General features: G+C 41.6%; 1 protein-coding gene across 3 annotated transcripts in view; it reads right to left on the bottom strand.

Annotated features, from left to right (window-relative positions):
- Window positions 1-17,085, bottom strand: part of fam135b (family with sequence similarity 135 member B) — a 350,061-nt gene that overhangs the window by 203,485 nt on the left and 129,491 nt on the right. For all 3 annotated transcript variants that reach the window (XM_048596063.1, XM_048596062.1, XM_048596064.1), the window contains one exon: window positions 10,980-11,059. In XM_048596063.1, coding sequence (XP_048452020.1) covers window positions 10,980-11,059 — 80 coding nt within the window. The remainder of the gene's footprint in view (window positions 1-10,979; window positions 11,060-17,085) is intronic.

The raw sequence follows: 17,085 nt of genomic DNA on the forward strand, positions 1-17,085 counted from the left end.
CATTAACAGCACTGTGGGTCTACCGACAGCACATGAACAGAAGTCCTCTTGCCACTGCCTTCTCAAAGGCAAAAAGGGATGGACAATAAATGCTGGCCCAGCCATTGACACCTACATCTCATGAGTAATTAAAGAAATGTAATTTTAAAATAATTTATGAAGGAAGTTGAGGAACAAGTCCTCAGGACCCACCAAAGAATCCATAGTGTACATCTAATCTGATATTTCCTTCTGGACCTGTTCTCCCCACACCTATTATGGCTCTGAAACCACCTAAACCTGCTCACTGGCACTTACCAAACAGCAGATTCCTTTCCTTAAGATGCCTGTGGGATCCAGCATCACCCCATTCCCAACAGCCTCAATTCTCATTCCTTCCCACTGTTCACGACAAAACTTTCAATTATTTCAGTTTGAAGACACCTAAACAATTGAAATCTAGGACAAGATAGTTAAAATGTATTGTAACAGACCCAACAGCATTTCCTCCATAGAGATTCTTCTCCCAGCTCCCAGAATTAAAATTGAAACTGTTATCTTGGTGTCAAAAGCAGCGAGAGGCCTTGTTTAAATTGGCAGGTGTACAGGCAGAATGATTTGAAATAATGAGAATATAACTGCATTTTGCTGACAAACTCCTGTCACCCTGTAACCTCCCTTTTGTATGTCCTGAATTGATTGAAACACCTCTGATGAGTGTTCTCAATTTTGAATTCTGTACATTATGATCAAAGTCATGCCACAAACTGAAAACCAATCCCTGAACACAATGTTGCCAAACAAAAAAGCAAGAAGGGCAAATGTGCATCAGATAATTTTTAACCTCACTGACGATATTTCTGTACAAGGCAGGGCTACATTTAAATTAAAACCAGAGTTTACTGCCTTTCAATAGATTCAGCTCACAACTGAATCATAATCCATCGCGGTCAAGGTACAGTACATTTTTTAAAAAATCAACAGGTTGCATTCAATAAGCTGATTTGTTTTTATGTACAGCACTTGGCACAGGGCTTAAATGAAAACACTTTATGGATCACTTTGTTCTATTTACCTGCTCTCCTGCTGTTGCTTGTTGGAAGTCATTTTTTTTTAAGTGGATTCAAACCCTGTGCCGGTTGTCATGAAAAGCAGTTTGGAGCTCAACTCTAAGACAGATGTGGCAATATCATTGCATACTGTGCCACATTGCTACGTTCATGATTCATGAAGTAATTCATTTTGTTGCTATCGTTGTACGGTTCAATATGAAACACGGAACCACTGTATTCGTCAAAGAATGATCATCACATTTAGAATGTGTCTTTATGTTGTGCAGTTGTTTACTCCTCACATTACCACCCACAATTTAAACTCAGAAAAAGAGAAATTAAAGACAATTTGACTGGATAAATTTCAGTTTATGGAAGCTGCCAGTTTTACATTGAAAACTGCCATCAGCAGTGGAAGAATTGGATAGCCACTTGTATCGGAAACCTGATCAATTTATTTCCACACCTGTCTAAAGATACTGAGGAAAAATAAGTGCATTCAACTCATAAGATGAATCAGCTACCTTTGCACAAACCACTTTGTGTATTAATTCCGACCAACAACTTGCAATTATATAGCACCTTTAATATACCAAAACGTACATTAAAAAGGGGCATCACCACAGTTGTTCTCAGACAACCTATAACATATTCATTGTCAGGGTCACATTAAAGGAGGAGAGGCAGCTGGAGAGGCTTAGGGATGGTATTTCTTTGCTTAGGGCTGAAACAGTTTAAAGCACAGCCGGAAAGGCAAGCACTGAGGTGATGGAAGAACAAGATTTGCTGCAAATCAATAGACAGCAGAGTTCTGGATCACCTCAGATCCATGTAGGCTGGAAGTTCTAGCTAGAGGGAGAATTGCCTCAGGATATCCGCTTTTCAGAAATTTACTAAATTTGTTTGAAACCTGATATTTACGCTGCTAAGTCCTTTTTCTGGTAGGCAAATTTAACAGCATTAATCATCAAGCAGCAGCTACAGACCCTAGCTGCCAAAACATGAACCAAAGGATAGCAGGCAAAAAATTCAATGCAAATAACTGGAATTCTCTCTTGAACTTACTTAGTGTCAGGATGCCTGAAAATTTGAATCAGTAGATTTATCGACTCGTTTTGTTGCTGAGGTACAGCCTGACTTCCCTGAATAATACTAATTTTTAAAACCTAGCATTTGAATCCTTTAACAGCTTGAAGAGGAAATCTTTCCTGGGAGCAGGGGAATGGAACTAATTGGATACTTTCTCAAGGCACTACATAAGCATATGATAGGCTACATTTTTCATGTACTCATTCAGTGGAGGTGCGCAATACTAGACAGTTCAACATTTATTTCTCATCCTTAAGTGCCCTTGAAAAGGCTCCCTAGGTGCTGTGCTGCATGATCCGATAAATCTACGTTCTTCATTTGTCTACAGCTACTTACATCTGCATTGCCGAGATGAAATTTGTTAACGTAATTTATGAAGGAATCAAAGAAAAATAAGAGTAGTAAAGATAAAGAGCTGTTGGCAGTGTGTCATGTCTGCTCCAGAAGATGTCTACCAGAGAACAAAACATCTGTGATTCGCTCAGCGGGTTTTGTTTTTAGTAAACAATGTTTGTCGCTGCTGCTAATGATTCAGCTCCAATACTGCACGACATCAAATAAGTGACAGTGTGCTTAACCACCAACACTGCAGTAAATGAAGGTAATTTGGAGGCTCCCTACCGGTGCCGACTGGAACAAACATCACGTTGCATTTGTTGCAGTGTATGACCACCCGCCAACTAAAGCACAGTGAACTCAGTCCACAAGGACTTGCTTTCATGGCTTTGAAAAGCAAACCATCAGCACCTACATGCCATTAATTGCTTCCAGACCTATGACTTGTCATGGCAGAGTTCTTTACATTGAATAAGAGGCAGCAGCATTTTAAAACAGGCCTCCTCAAAATACAAACAGCAAATAATGATCGTGCAATCCTAGGCCTCCCAGTTAAAAAGGAGTGACAATTTATCCACTGTTTTGAGCTGTGAGTGAGCTGACTACGAAGCTAAATTGCAGGCAGCAGGAATAACCCTCTGAAACTGTCACAGTCCTTTTTCAAATATGGAAACCCTACTATCAGGTCCTGACTGCAATATTCATCTGAGCAAAGAAACATTCGTGAATCTTCCACTGAGGCCCAACCAAATGAACCATGTGAAAGAGCAGAAGAAGGAAACAATCAATCACTTTTATTTTTATTATTATTTAAAATGGAAATGCGAGCACAAAAATTGTAAAGAATATTAATGAGGAAGACAGGATCCATCACTGAAGAGAGGGTGGGCTGAGAAAGCGCATCGAAAGGAGGACCTCAGCAGGACACCCTCTGTGTTCAAGTGAAGACAAGAGGAGAAATGACAGGACATATGGATGAATACGTGGCTGAAAAGATGGTGTCAGAGGGAGGGTTTCAGATTCCTGGTGCATTGGGACCAGGTCTGGGGGAGGTGGGACCTGTACAAATTGTTCAGGTTACACCTGGACAGGATTGGGACTGATGTTCGAGGGGGAGTGCTTGCTAGAGCCATTGGGGAGTGTTTAAACTAACATGCCAGGTGGATGGGAACCAATGTAAGGAGTTGGAGAAGGAGGGAGCAAGGACAAAAGCAAAAGGCAGAAAGAGAATAAGAAAAGTGATAGGTAGGGAAACCAAGGACAAATTTCAAACAGGGTTATTGAGAAAAATAAGAGCGAGACAAACAATGTTAAAAAGACAAGCTTAAAGGCTTTGTACCTTAATGCACAGACCATTTGCAATAAAGTGGATTAACTAATCGCACAGATAGATGTCAATGGGTACGATACAATTGGGATTACAGAGACATGGCTGCAGGGTGACCAGGGATGGGAACTGAATGTCCCAGGGTATTCAGTATTTCAGAAGGTCAGGCAAGAAGGAAAAGGTGGTGGAGCGACATTGCTGGAAAGGGAGAAACTTAACACAGTAGCGAGAAAGGATATTAGCTCTGACAATATGAAGTCTGGACGAATAGCATTCAGAAATTCCAAAGGGGCAAAAAACATTAGTGGGTGTCATATATAGACCCCCCAAACTGCAGTGGTGATTTTGGGAATGGCATTAAACAGGAAATTTGAGATGCATGTGATAAGGAAATATCGGTGATCGTGGGTGATTTTAATCTGCAGATAGTTTGGGCAAATCCAATTAGTCACAATGCCATAGAGGAGGGATTCCTGGAGTGTATAATGGGATGGTTTTCTTGATCAATATGTAGAGGAAGCAACTAGACAGCAGGGCACCTTAGACTGGGTACTATGTAATGAGAAGGGAATCATTGCCAATCTAGCTGTGCGAGGCCCCTTGGGGATGAGCGACCATAACATAATAGAATTTTTTATCAAAATGGAAAGTGAGGTAGTTGATTCAGAAACTAGGGTGCTGAATCTTAATAAAGGAAATTATGAAGATATGAGGCGTGAATTGGCCTTGATAGATTGGGGAGAGTTACTCAAAGGGATGACAGTGGATAGGCAATGGCAAACATTCAGGGAATGCATAGGGGAACTGCAACAACTGCTTATTCCAGTCTGGCACAAAAACAAAATGGGTAAGAGGGCCAATCCATGGCTTACAAAGGAAATTAGAGATAGTATCTAATAGGAAGAAGCAAACAGATTGTCCAAGAAAAATAATATGTCAGAGGATTGGGAACAGTTTAGAATTCAGCAAAGAAGGACTAAGGACCATTGAGAAAGGGAAAATACAGTATGAACGTAAGCTTGCAGGAAACATAAAGACTGATACGAAGAATTTCTATAGGTACGTGAAGAGAAAGAGATTGGTGAAGACAAATGTAGGTCCCCTACAGACAGAAACAGGGGAATGTAAAATAGGGGACAAAGAAATGGCTGAGCAACTGAATACATACTTTGGTTCTGACTTCACAAAAGAGGACACAAATCAGATACCAGGATTACTGGAGGATGCAAGATTTAGCGAGAGGGAAGAATTGATGGAGATCAATTTTAGTAGAGAAATGGAGTTGGGAATATTGATGGGATTGAAGATGGATCAATCCCCAGGGCCTGATAATCTACATCCCAAAGTACTTAAGGAAGTGGCTCTAGAAATAGTGGATGCATTGGTGGTCATCTTCCAGGATTCTGTAGACTCTGGAACAGTCCCTGCAGATTGGAGGGTAGCAAATGTCACTCCAACATTCATAAAGGGAGGTAGAGAGAAAAACAGGGAATTATAGGCCAGTAAACCTAATATCAGTAGCGGGGAAAATTCTCCAGTCCATTATCAAGGATTTTATAGCAGAGCATTTCAAAAGCAGTGGAAGGATCAGACAGTGTCAGCTTGGGTGTATGTAGGGGAAATCATGCTTGACAAATCTGTTGAAATTCTACGATGATGTAACTCGTCGAGTTGACAACGGGGAGCGACTCAATGTGGTATATTTGGAATTTCAGGAAGTGTTTGACAAAGTACCACATAAGAGATTAATGTGCAAGATTGAAACGCATGTCACTGGGGGAGGTCTATTGAGATGGACAGAAAACTGGTTGGCAGAGAGGAAGCAAACAGTAGGAATTAATGGGTCTGTTTCAAATTCGCTGACAGTAACTAGTAGGGTGCCACAGAGATCGATGCTGGGACCCAGCTATTCACAATATATATTAATGATTTGAATGAGGGATCAAAATATAACATCTTAAAGTTTGCAGATGATACCAAGTTGGGTGGGACAGTGAACTGTGACAAGGATGCAGAGATCCTTCAGCATGATCTGGACAGGTTGGGTGAGTGGGCAAATCAATGGCAGATGCAGTATAATTTGGATAAATGTGAGGTTATTCACTTTGGAAGCAAAAATAGATGGCAGATTACTACCTGAATGGCTGTAAATTGGGAGAGGGGAGTGTGCAGCAGGACCTGGGTGACCTTGTGCACCAGTCACTGAAGGTAAGCATGCAGGTGCAGCAGGCGGTAAAGAAGGTAAATGATATGTTGGCCTTCATTGCGAGACGTTTTGAGTACAGGAGCAGGGATGTGTTGTCACAGTTGTACAGGGCTTTGGTGAGGCCACACCTGGAATATTGTGTGTAGGTTTGGTCTCCTTTTCTGAGGAAAGGATGCTGTTGCTCTTGAGGGAGTGCAGCAAAGATTTACCAGGCTGATTCCGGGGATGGCGGGTCTGACGTATGAGGAGAGATTGACTAGGTTGGGATTGTTTTCGCTGGAGTTCAGACGAATGCAGGGAAGATGTTCCCGATGGTGGGTGTGTCCAGAACCAGGGGTAACAGTCCGAGGATTCAGGATAGACCATTTAGGATGGAGATGATGAGACATTTCTTCACCTAAAGAGTGGTGAGTCTGTGGAATTCAGGACCACAGGAAGCAGTTGATGCCAAAACATTGAACATATTCAAGAGGCAACTAGATATAGCAGTTGGGGCGAATGGGATCCAAGGTTATGGGGAGAAAGCAGGATTAGGCGATTGAGTTGGACCATCAGCCATGATTGTGATGAAAGGCAGAGCAGGCCCGAAGGGCCAAATGGCCTCCTCCTGCTCCTACCTTCTATGTTTCTGTGTTTCTATGTCATTTTTTGCCTTAAAAAGGAAAGATCTCCTGTCAGCTGATGCCAGTTTCTTTCTAAGCACAAAATCAATGATACTCTGTCACTGTTTAAATACTAACGGTAAATCAAGGAGAGGCTCGAGTAATCAAAGGCTATTTCAAAGGCTGTTTGGGTGAAAAGAACACAGTCTTTCAGGAACAATATTTGGAAACATGTATTTTGCTTAGTTTCTAGTCTGAGGCATCAAGCAGTGTTGATAATGTTTTCTTGCATGAAGCAAAGAAATATTAAAAGAGAGAGAAACACTGCTGTGATTCTTCTGTCCCAGGGATTTATGCCTTCCTTGTGTTTTGAAGGAAGATGTCAAGGGGTCTACCAAAAATAAACAGAGAATGTGCACAAAGCAGGCTTTGCACAATCAACATGCAGCTCTCTATCCAATTGATGTTTAAACCTGCAACTGAGCAGGACCAATTTAGCCTGCATCTGAGCTCCATTGTCACACAGGCACAGAATGGTATGCATGAGGGCTCCTGTGGCACAGTGGTGGCATCCCTACCTCTAGGCCAGAAGGAACAGATTCAAGTCCCAGCTGCTCCAGAGGTGTGTAACAACAGACTGAACAGGTTGATTGCAACTATCAGAATGGCGTATAGTTGTAGCGTGTAATTACAGCTACCATGTAAATATCAAACGGGCATGCATTCCCTTCATCCAAGCCTCAAGCCAACAACAGGTATAATGTGTGTTGCTCACCTTGATTGTTTTGAGTTAAACTTGAACAACATTTTATTATTTCTTTTACTTTATGGTATTATTTTATTTTGATTTGTATAAAGACTCTATGAACATGCTGCTTTCCCCTAATTTTACTTCCTTCAAATTGCTTCCATAATATCTCTACTAACACTATTGTTGCTGGACTTGTGGATGGTGTTGCTCTAATAATGGAAAGGGTAAGGTGAAATGTAACAATGTTGTTCAAACACGGAAGCAGAAGCCAAAACACTTTTGAAAGGGAAGTGGTGAAATATTTGGAGAAAGGTTAGCATAAGGAGATTAAGCAGCTCCTTCTTTGAGAGTTGGCACAGCCATGTTGGTTGAGCTAGTTTCTCTCATCCTAATAATATTCTATTAATGTTGGCAGTGCCGCCTGTATTGAGGTAGCAGGAGGGGAGACCAGATTGTGTAGAATGTGGATTATCACCTTTTCAATCTGAGGACCCGTCCTGCTGTATTATAAAAATGTCACTGCTGCAGATCCCATGAAAGAATGTAATACAATTGCTTACTCATTATTCTTGGCTTCCAGGATCTGGTGAATACAAAATTCCAAGATGAAAAATTACACTATAATTCAGAATATAGCAGCAATCCTGAATATCATGCTTGCAGAATTGATTACTTTTGTGTGATGTCCATTGCCCAAAACTATCAGCAATTTTCCATAACTAGCATTTGCCTTCAGTCGACCCTAAATGTTAACTTTTATTTCTCTCGACAGATGCTGCCAGACCTGCTGAGCTTTTCCACCAATCTCAGTTTGGAGGGTCTTTGATGTTGGCTGCCATCCCAAGGCAGCAAGAAGTATACATGGAGTCAATTGATGGAAGGTTGGTTTGTGTGGTGGACTGGCCTGTGTTCAAAACTCTGTTGTTTCTTGTGGTCCTGGGCAGAGCAGTTGCTACACCAAGCCGTGAATCATCAGATAGAATGCTTTCTATGGTGCATATATCAAAATTGGTAAGAGTCCTTACGGACATGCCGAATATCCTTAGCCTCCTGTGGAAGTTAAGGCATTGTTGTGCTTTCTTCACTGTGGGTAGACCAGGACAGATTGTTGGTGATCATCACTTTGGGGTCCTGAAGCTACGTCTCAGGTATCTGTTGGGCCAGGGGAGGTTTTTGGGGTCCAGGCTCGATAAACTGTGACAGCAGTGTTAAATGGGCTGGTGAATGGCAGGGCAAGATCCCTCTGACGGTCACTCCCCAATGACTTGGTCGATATACCCCACAAAACAAAAGTTGCCAGGCAGGTGCCTGACATGGGTTTCCTGACACATTAGTGGAAAACTTACACTGTTCAATAAGCCAAAGGGTAAATGACCTGCCTAAAAGGTCCAGCATAAAATGGGAGATAGTCAGGGGTGGGCAAACCAGTGGTGGGCTGGCCACGTGCTGCATTATACAAACTCCAACCCACCACTACCCTCAAACCCACCAGCAGTGGTCTACAAATTTCCACTCAAAATGCTGCTTGCTGGACAGCTTCAAGTATGGCATAATAATTCACCAATAATAACTCAGTCTGCTGCATTCTGCTTTCTTAACCTGTGGGTCCTGTTGATGATGCTGCTACCCGAGATTAAACAGACAGGAGTCCAAGGTTGTGTGCACATCAGTCTCTATCTGGTTCCAAGGGTGTGGATTTGATGAATTCAGTTTAATCTGATTAATAACCATGGACCAAATTGCCACTGGTGGGGTAGAGAACAGCCAGACACAATCAATATAAACTAATCGTCAAAAAATTGAATCCAAGATTCAGAAAAAAATGTCTTGATCCAGACAGTGATGAGAAGTCAAACTCACTAGCAGTTGAAGGGGTACATCTACCGAGATTAGTAAATAGAAGACATAAATGGGTTGATCAGTGGCAAATGGGTTTGTGGGATTTTTGCACAATCATACAGGGATGATGGCAAAGAAAATGTCCAGTTGGCTCAATTAATCTATACTCCAGGCAACCATCTTTTTATTTGTTCTCATCTAACCTTATAGGGTCATAGGAATCTACAGCACAGAAAAGAACTGTTTGGCCCATGAGACTGTATCAATCAAAACAAAAACAACCATCTATTCTCGTCCCATTTTCCAGCACTTGGTCCATCACCCTGTATGCCTTGAATTTGCAAGCGCACACTCAAATACTTGTTAAATGTAATGACGGTTTCTGCCTCTACCACCCCTACAGGCAGTGAGGTCCAGATTCTAACCACCATCTGACTGATAAAATTATTCCTCACATCCCCTCTAAACCACCTGTCCCTTACCTTAAATCTATACCCACCTTGGCACTGATCCCTCCTCAAGGTGATATTGTTAACATTTGTTTCTCTGTCAGTTCCACAGTGTTATTTTTCCTCTTAAACAGCAGGTTACAGGTGAATGGTTGTAAAAGTTCCCTGTCACTAAATAATTCTAACAGCTGGTTGTCAGCAGATATCAGCACACTGCAGGAAGATGTCACAGGACAATCACAGCAGGCTAAGTGTATACCAGCAACATGCCATAAGATCTAATTAGGATAAATTCAAAGACTCCTGCTTTGTTAAAATTTTAAAGTCTCATCTCCCAACTTGACTAATTATAACAATACCCAATGAATTACAAATGCCAGCTTCAGATACAGCTGCCTTTTAATGATGCACTTGCTGTGCCTTCCACCCACCAGTCTTAACTTTTAATTCATTATGTATGCGCCAGAACATTTTGCACCTTGCTGAAACCACAGCGGTTTTGCTGTTCAACTGTGCACTGGGGTTGATCAAGGACGGAATCCAGATGCTTTTCCAACATAGAATGTACTATTGTTTACTGCAATAACTGCCAGGTCAGTGCAAGAGACTAACTACAACTTGTGATCCTAACTCTGCCTTGGAGTTTGACTGACAGCTCAGATCTCTGCTGTGTTTGGCTCAGTTCAGCAAGGCTACTGCCAGAGCATGAATAAAATCAAGGGTGAATGAACAGATTTGTGACTGACAACAGAGTGAAAGGTTATAATGGCCAGGCAGGAAAGTGGGGTTTAGGCCACAATTGGATCAGCCTTGATCTTACTGAATGGCATTGCAGCCTCAAGGGATTGAATGACACACTCCTCCTATTTCTCATTTTCCTATGCGCTCAACTGAGCTCAGCGACCTCAGGCCACGATTCTCACTCCTGCACACTGTCCAGTGACTCTGCGCATACACAGGCATCAGCTGAGAAAAGGAAGAACAGCTTCCTGATATTCACGTTCCAAGATCACCAACAGGACAGCGAAGGTACAGAGGATGTCCCAGGAACTGTGAATCAGTAGCTCAAAATCACAGGGAATCATTCGAACTTATATCTAAACCCATCAGGAAAATGAAGAAGATGCTGAATGACGCAAACTGGTCCAAATCATCTCGTATATTTCAAAATAGAGGTTCAGGATACTCATTTCCAAGCAGTACGTTTTTTTCATTAAACTCAAACAGGAGATCAGAGTAGGAAAGAAAGGTCTTATGTAAATTGACAATGGTGTTCCCGTGGGGCCACTTTGATGATGAACTAATAATTCAGCAGTTCCAGCTCAGAGTTCTGCACTCTGTTTTCTTACCTGGGGGTCCTGTCAGTGTTGCTGTCAGCCTGTGAGGAACTCGGGGTGGGATTTTCAGAGCTGCCCGCACTTGGTAATACCTGAAAGACGGAACAGGATTAAGAAATTAGAGAAGCCCATTGCTTTGACAGCTTATCCTTTCATTTAACAGTGAAAGGCATTCTGGACATTTTAAATTGTCTCATAGGATGTAGGAAGAGATTTAGACCATTTAGCTAATTGAGTCCGCTCCACCATTCAATAAAACTGTGGCTGATCTGATAATCCTCAATTCCACCTTCCTGCCTTTTCCGCATAACCCTCGATTCCCTTCCTGATTAAGTATCTGTCTGCCTAAACGTTGAATGTAGTTAATGACCCAGCCTTGACAGCCCTCTGTGGAGAAGAATTAGTCGAATTCACTACCATACAAGAGAAGAAACTCCCCTTCAGCTTTTTAAAATGGGCGACCCCCTAATCTATGCTACCCTCTGGTCCTTGACTTTACCACTCTAGGGTAAACAACTACAGAGTGATAAATGGCATCACAATGTCAAGAGTATGCATTATTTCACCTTGACTACCCAAATTCATTCCCGTTGCAATAACCTGATAGATATTTATAGCACAAGAGGAGGGCATTTGGCTCATCGTGTCCTCACTGGTCAACAAAAATCAGACTACTCTCATCCAGCTCTTGGACACCAACCCAGGAGGCTATGGAAGTGTAAGTAAATATGTAAATACTGCTTAAACCTATGAGAGTTTTCTGACAAACCTCCCTTTCACGCAAAACAAAACTTTTCACTGTACCTAGGTACATGTGACAATAATAAATCAAATCAAATCCAAAGTGAGTTCTCACCTCCTCTGAGTGAAAATATTTCTCCTCACGTCTCCTCTTAGCCTTCTACATCTTATCTTAAATCCATACCCCTGGTTATTAATTCCTCTACTAATGGAAAAAGTGTCTTCTATTCAGCCTCCCTATGTACTTCATCATTTCACATAGTTCTATCAAGTCCCCTCTCAAACTCTGTTGCTCTCAGAAAAACAACCCCAATCCATCCAATCTTTCCTCAAAGCTCAGACCCTCTAGTCAACAAAGTATCCTGATAAATCTCTTCTGCACCCTCTCTAGTGCAATCAAACCTGACCAATAATCTGGTGAATAGAAGTGAACATAGTACTCCAGTTGCGGCCTGTCCAGTGTTTTATACAGTTCCAGTATAACCTCCCTGCTCTTGTATTCAATGCCTCGGCTAATAAAGACATATGCACCATAAGTCTTCTTAACAACCTGATCCATCTGCCCTGCTATCTTCATGTATTAATGGATGTGCACACCAAGGTCCCTCCAGTCTTTAGTATTTTCCAGAGTCCTATGATTCATAGTGTAATCCCTTGCCATGTGTCAATCCTTCTAAATACTTCATACTTTCCTAGATTAAATTCCATTTGCCATTGCTCTGCTCAGCTGACCAGTCCATTGATAACGTGTTCCAGTTGACAGTAATTCTCCTCACTGTTTACCACCTTACTAATTTTCATCCAAATGTCATCAGTGAACTTTCTGATCATAGCCCCCACAATTAAGCCCAAACCATGAATGTACACCACAAACACAAGGGTCACAGCACTGAGCCCTGTGGAACCTGACTGGAAATTGTGATGATACTACAGTTTTAAGAGTTGTATTGTGTCCTTCTTAGTTTTGAAGAGAGGTTTTAAGGCAGAGGTCTTGGGCTGTCCACTGAAAGCCCATAAAATAAACAGCTGGTGATTCCTTGGTTTCTGTTTAAACTGGGAACAATACAAGCAGCCTGAATGGGTCGGGCAATCTCCTACAGATTTTCAGTTTTAGTTTTTCAGTAGCAACAGTTGTTGCTGGGTCTTGAAGCTGAGTGGGAGTTGCAGTACATCTTTTCCTGCTACTCTCACTCTCTCAGATTTTTATTTTGATGTTTTTCCTCCTGGACTGGAAAAGTGTGTGTGAGACAATCTATTTTCCTGAATTTGCCTGTGTCCAGGATGTGTTTATGGGATGTTACTATATTGGAACAGTTACTGTTTAGTAGTTAAATAATCTATTATTCTGTTAAGTTTTCAAGTGGCATTAAGTTATTCCAGTTTCCTCTTTCTCCTGTTGTCTTTTAACTATAGTGTATGAATAAGGTATGTTTTGCTTCAAATCTGGTAGTTTGACCAATCGAATTACGTCTAGAATGAAACACCTGCCACTTGCCTTTAAAAATAAGAAAGGTTAGGACCCTAGCCAATCTTCTTAATATACTTTGAGGGGGTCTGATCCACAACAAAACAAACTTCTAGTCACAGAAACACTCTACTCTTACTCTCTGCTTCCTTCCTCTCAGCCAAATTTGAATCCAAACTGCCACTTTGTTGGATCCCATGGACTCTTACTTTCATGTGGGGCCTTATCAAGACCCTTACTCAAGTCCATGAAGACTACATTTGTTGTATAACCATTATCAATACTGCTGAAAAAAAATTGATTAAATTTGTCAAACAAGACATTCCCTTAACAAATCCATGCTGACTATCCTTGATTAATTTGTATCTATCCAAGGGAAGATATATTTTGTTCCTCAGAATTCTTTCAAATAACTTGCATATCACCAAGGTTAAACTGACTGACCTGTAATTTCCTGGTCTACTCATTTCTCCTTTTGTTTTAATAATGAGACATTTTGCAATTCAACACAAATCACACCCCCACCACCCCCCAAAAGGGGTCTTCAGCCATGTGTCCTTGAGAAGTTGGCCTGACTTCATGAAAACAGTAGGTGAAGATGGTGTTTGGGCTGAGGACAGGGATAAGAGATTCTCATCTCAACAATCGAAGTATAAGGTGTGGACTCACTCTGTCCACGTTTGCACTGGCAAAAATTCCTGGCTTCAGGAATGAGGAAAGGAATGCCAGATTCAGGTTCCACACATCATTTTTAAACATTTCCAGAGCTGGTCGATCTGCGCAGAAGTCCTGCCCAAAGCGTCCAATCCAACTGACAAAGGAATTCCCACATTAACACTGATGTACAATTGGTTATTGGGTTGTACACACCAAATGTAAAATGCTAAGACTGCTGAGAGGAATGATCTTACGCCTAACAACATTTCAAAGACTATTCCAAACCTTGTAACAGTGTGGTATTAAAAGCAGAATATTCCCTAAATAAAAACCGAAAGAACTGCAGATGCTGTAAATCAGGAACAAAACAAAGTTGCTGGAAAAGCTCAGCAGGTCGAGCAGCATCAGTGAAGGATAAAACAAAAGGTTCCCTTTGGTTCATTTGGGTAACAGTCTGTGTTAATTTGGCCAATATCAGTGGCAACAAATAGGATGCAAGGTCAGCTAGGGGAAGTAATATGTAGATGGCATAGGATCCCTATCTCAATTATACCACATACTTGCTTCCAAAATGTCAATGTGAATGCAAGGTGAGAAGATGCAAACCTCCACTGGAATTCAATCCAGAAGTTGAAATAAAATTGGCTTACTATTACTACTTGGACAATCTTCAGTTTCCAAAGGAAATCTCTGACACAGAATCTCACTTATTTCCCCCAGACCTCAGTTAACGGTATGAACGCTGAATTCACAATCACTTAGACCTTTGTTGACCCTATATATTTTCAACAAATGATCAGCAGGAGTCAATGTGTGTTCTTTTTTCATTTGGAGCCATATTAGAACATAGGAACATAAGAACTAGGAGCAGGAATAGGCCATCCGGCCCCTCAAGCCTGCCCCGCCATTTAATAAGATCATGGCTGATCTTTTTGAGACACAGCTCCACTTACCCGCCCACTCACCATAACCCTTAATTCCTTTACTGTTCAAACATTTATCTAGCCTTGCCTTACACACATTCAGCGAGGTAGCTTCAACCGCTTCACTGGGCAGGGAATTCCACAGATTCACAACCCTTGGGGTGAAGAAGTTCCTCCTGGCCTCAGTCCTACATCTGCTTCCCTTTATTTTGAGGCAATGCCCTCTAGTCCTAGTTTCACCTGCTAGCGGAAACAACCTCCCTGCCTCCACCTTATCCATTCACTTCATAACCTTATATGTTTCGATAAGATCTCCCCTCATTCTTCTGAATTCCAAGGAGTATAATCCCAGTCTACTCAGTCTCTCCTCATAATCCAACCCTCTCAACTCTGGAATCAACTGAGTGAATCTCCTCTGCACCCCCTCCAGTGCTAGTATATCTCTTCTCGAGTAAGGATTACTGCACACAGTAATCCAGGTGTGGCTTCACCAGGACCCTATACAGCTGCAGCATAGCCTCCCTGTTTTTAAACTCCATCCCTCTAGCAATGGCAGACAAAATTCCATTTGCCTTTTTAATTACCTGCTGCACCTGCAATCCTACTTTTACCGATTCATGCACAAGGACACCCAAGTCCCTCTGCACAGCAACGTGCTGCAATTTTTTTACCATTTAAAACATAGTCCATTTTGCTGTTCTTCCTACCAAAATAGATGACCTCACACTTATCAACATTGTACTCCATCTGCCAGACCTTTTCCCACTCACTTAGACTATCTATATCCCTCTGCAGACTTTCAGTGTCTTCTGCACACTTTGCTCTACCACTCACCTTAGTGTCATCTGCAAATTTTGACACATGACACTTAGTCCCCAACTCCAAATCATCTATGTAAATTGTAAACAATTGTGGTCCCAACACTGATCCCTGAGGCACACCACTAGCCACTGACCGCCAACCAGAAAAACACCCATTTACCCCTACTCTTTGCTTTCTACTGGTCAATCAATCCTCTATCCATGCCAATACATTACCTGTAATACTGTGCAACTTTATCTTATGTAGCAGCCTTTGATGTGGCACCTTGTCAAATGCCTTCTGGAAATCCAGGCACACCATATCCACAGGTTCCCCATTGTCCACCATGCAAGTAATGTCCTCAAAGAATTCCACCAAATTAGTTAAACATGACCTACCCTTCATGAACCCATGCTGGGTGTTCCCAATGGGACAATTTATATCCAGATGTCTTGCTATTTCTTCCTTAATGATAGATTCAAGCATTTTCCCCACTACCGAAGTTAAGCTAACTGGCCTATAGTTACCTGCTTTTTGTCTACTTCCTTTTTTAAAACAGTGGTGTTACATTGGCTGTTTTGTAATCTGCGGGAACCACCCCAGAGTCCAGTGAATTTTGGTACATAATTACTAGTTCATTTGCTATTTCCCCCATCTCCTCTTTTAGTACCCTGGGATGCATTTCATCAGGGCCAGGAGGCTTGTCTACCTTTAGCCCCATTAGCTTGCCCAGCACTGCCTCCTAAGTGATGATGATAGTTTCTAGGTCCTCACCTGCTATAACCTTCTTGTCATTAGTTTTCGGCATGTTATTTGTGTCTTCCACTGTGAAGACCGACACGAAATAACTGTTTAATGTCTCGGCTATTTCCTCATTCCCAGTTATTAAATTGGCCTTCTCATCCTCTAAAGGATGAATGTTTACCTTCACCACTCTTTTACGATTTACATATTTATAGAAACTTTTGCTGCCTGTTTTTATATTCTGCGCTAGTTTACTCTCATAATCTATCTTACTTTTCCTTATAACTTTTTTGTGGCTTTCTGTTGGCCTTTAAAGATTTCCCAGTCTACTAGTTTCCCACTACTCTGCTTTTTTGTTTGTGTTTTTTTTTTCAATCTGATACTTTCCTTTATTTATTTAGACATCCATGGCTGGCTCTCTCTTTTCCTACAGTTCTTCCTTATCACTGGAATATGCTTCTACTGAGCACTGTGAAAAATCATTTTGAAAGTCCTCCACTGTTCCTCAATTGACGCACCATAAAGTTTTTGCTCCCATTCTAACTTAGCTAACTCCTCCCTCATCCCATCATAGTCTCCTTTGTTTAAGCACAGGACATTGGTACTGAATTTAACCTTCTCACGCTCCATCTGTATTTTAAATTCGACCATACTGTGATCGCTCATTCCGAGTGGATCCCTAACTGTGAGATCATTAACTTTTCCTGTCTCATTACACAGGACTAGATCTAGGATAGCTTGCTCCCTCGTAGGTTCCATTACATATTGTTCAAGGAAATTATCGCGG

The sequence above is a fragment of the Rhincodon typus genome, chromosome 4, assembly GCF_021869965.1.
Source record: "Rhincodon typus isolate 14 chromosome 4, sRhiTyp1.1, whole genome shotgun sequence".
NCBI lineage: Eukaryota > Metazoa > Chordata > Chondrichthyes > Orectolobiformes > Rhincodontidae > Rhincodon > Rhincodon typus.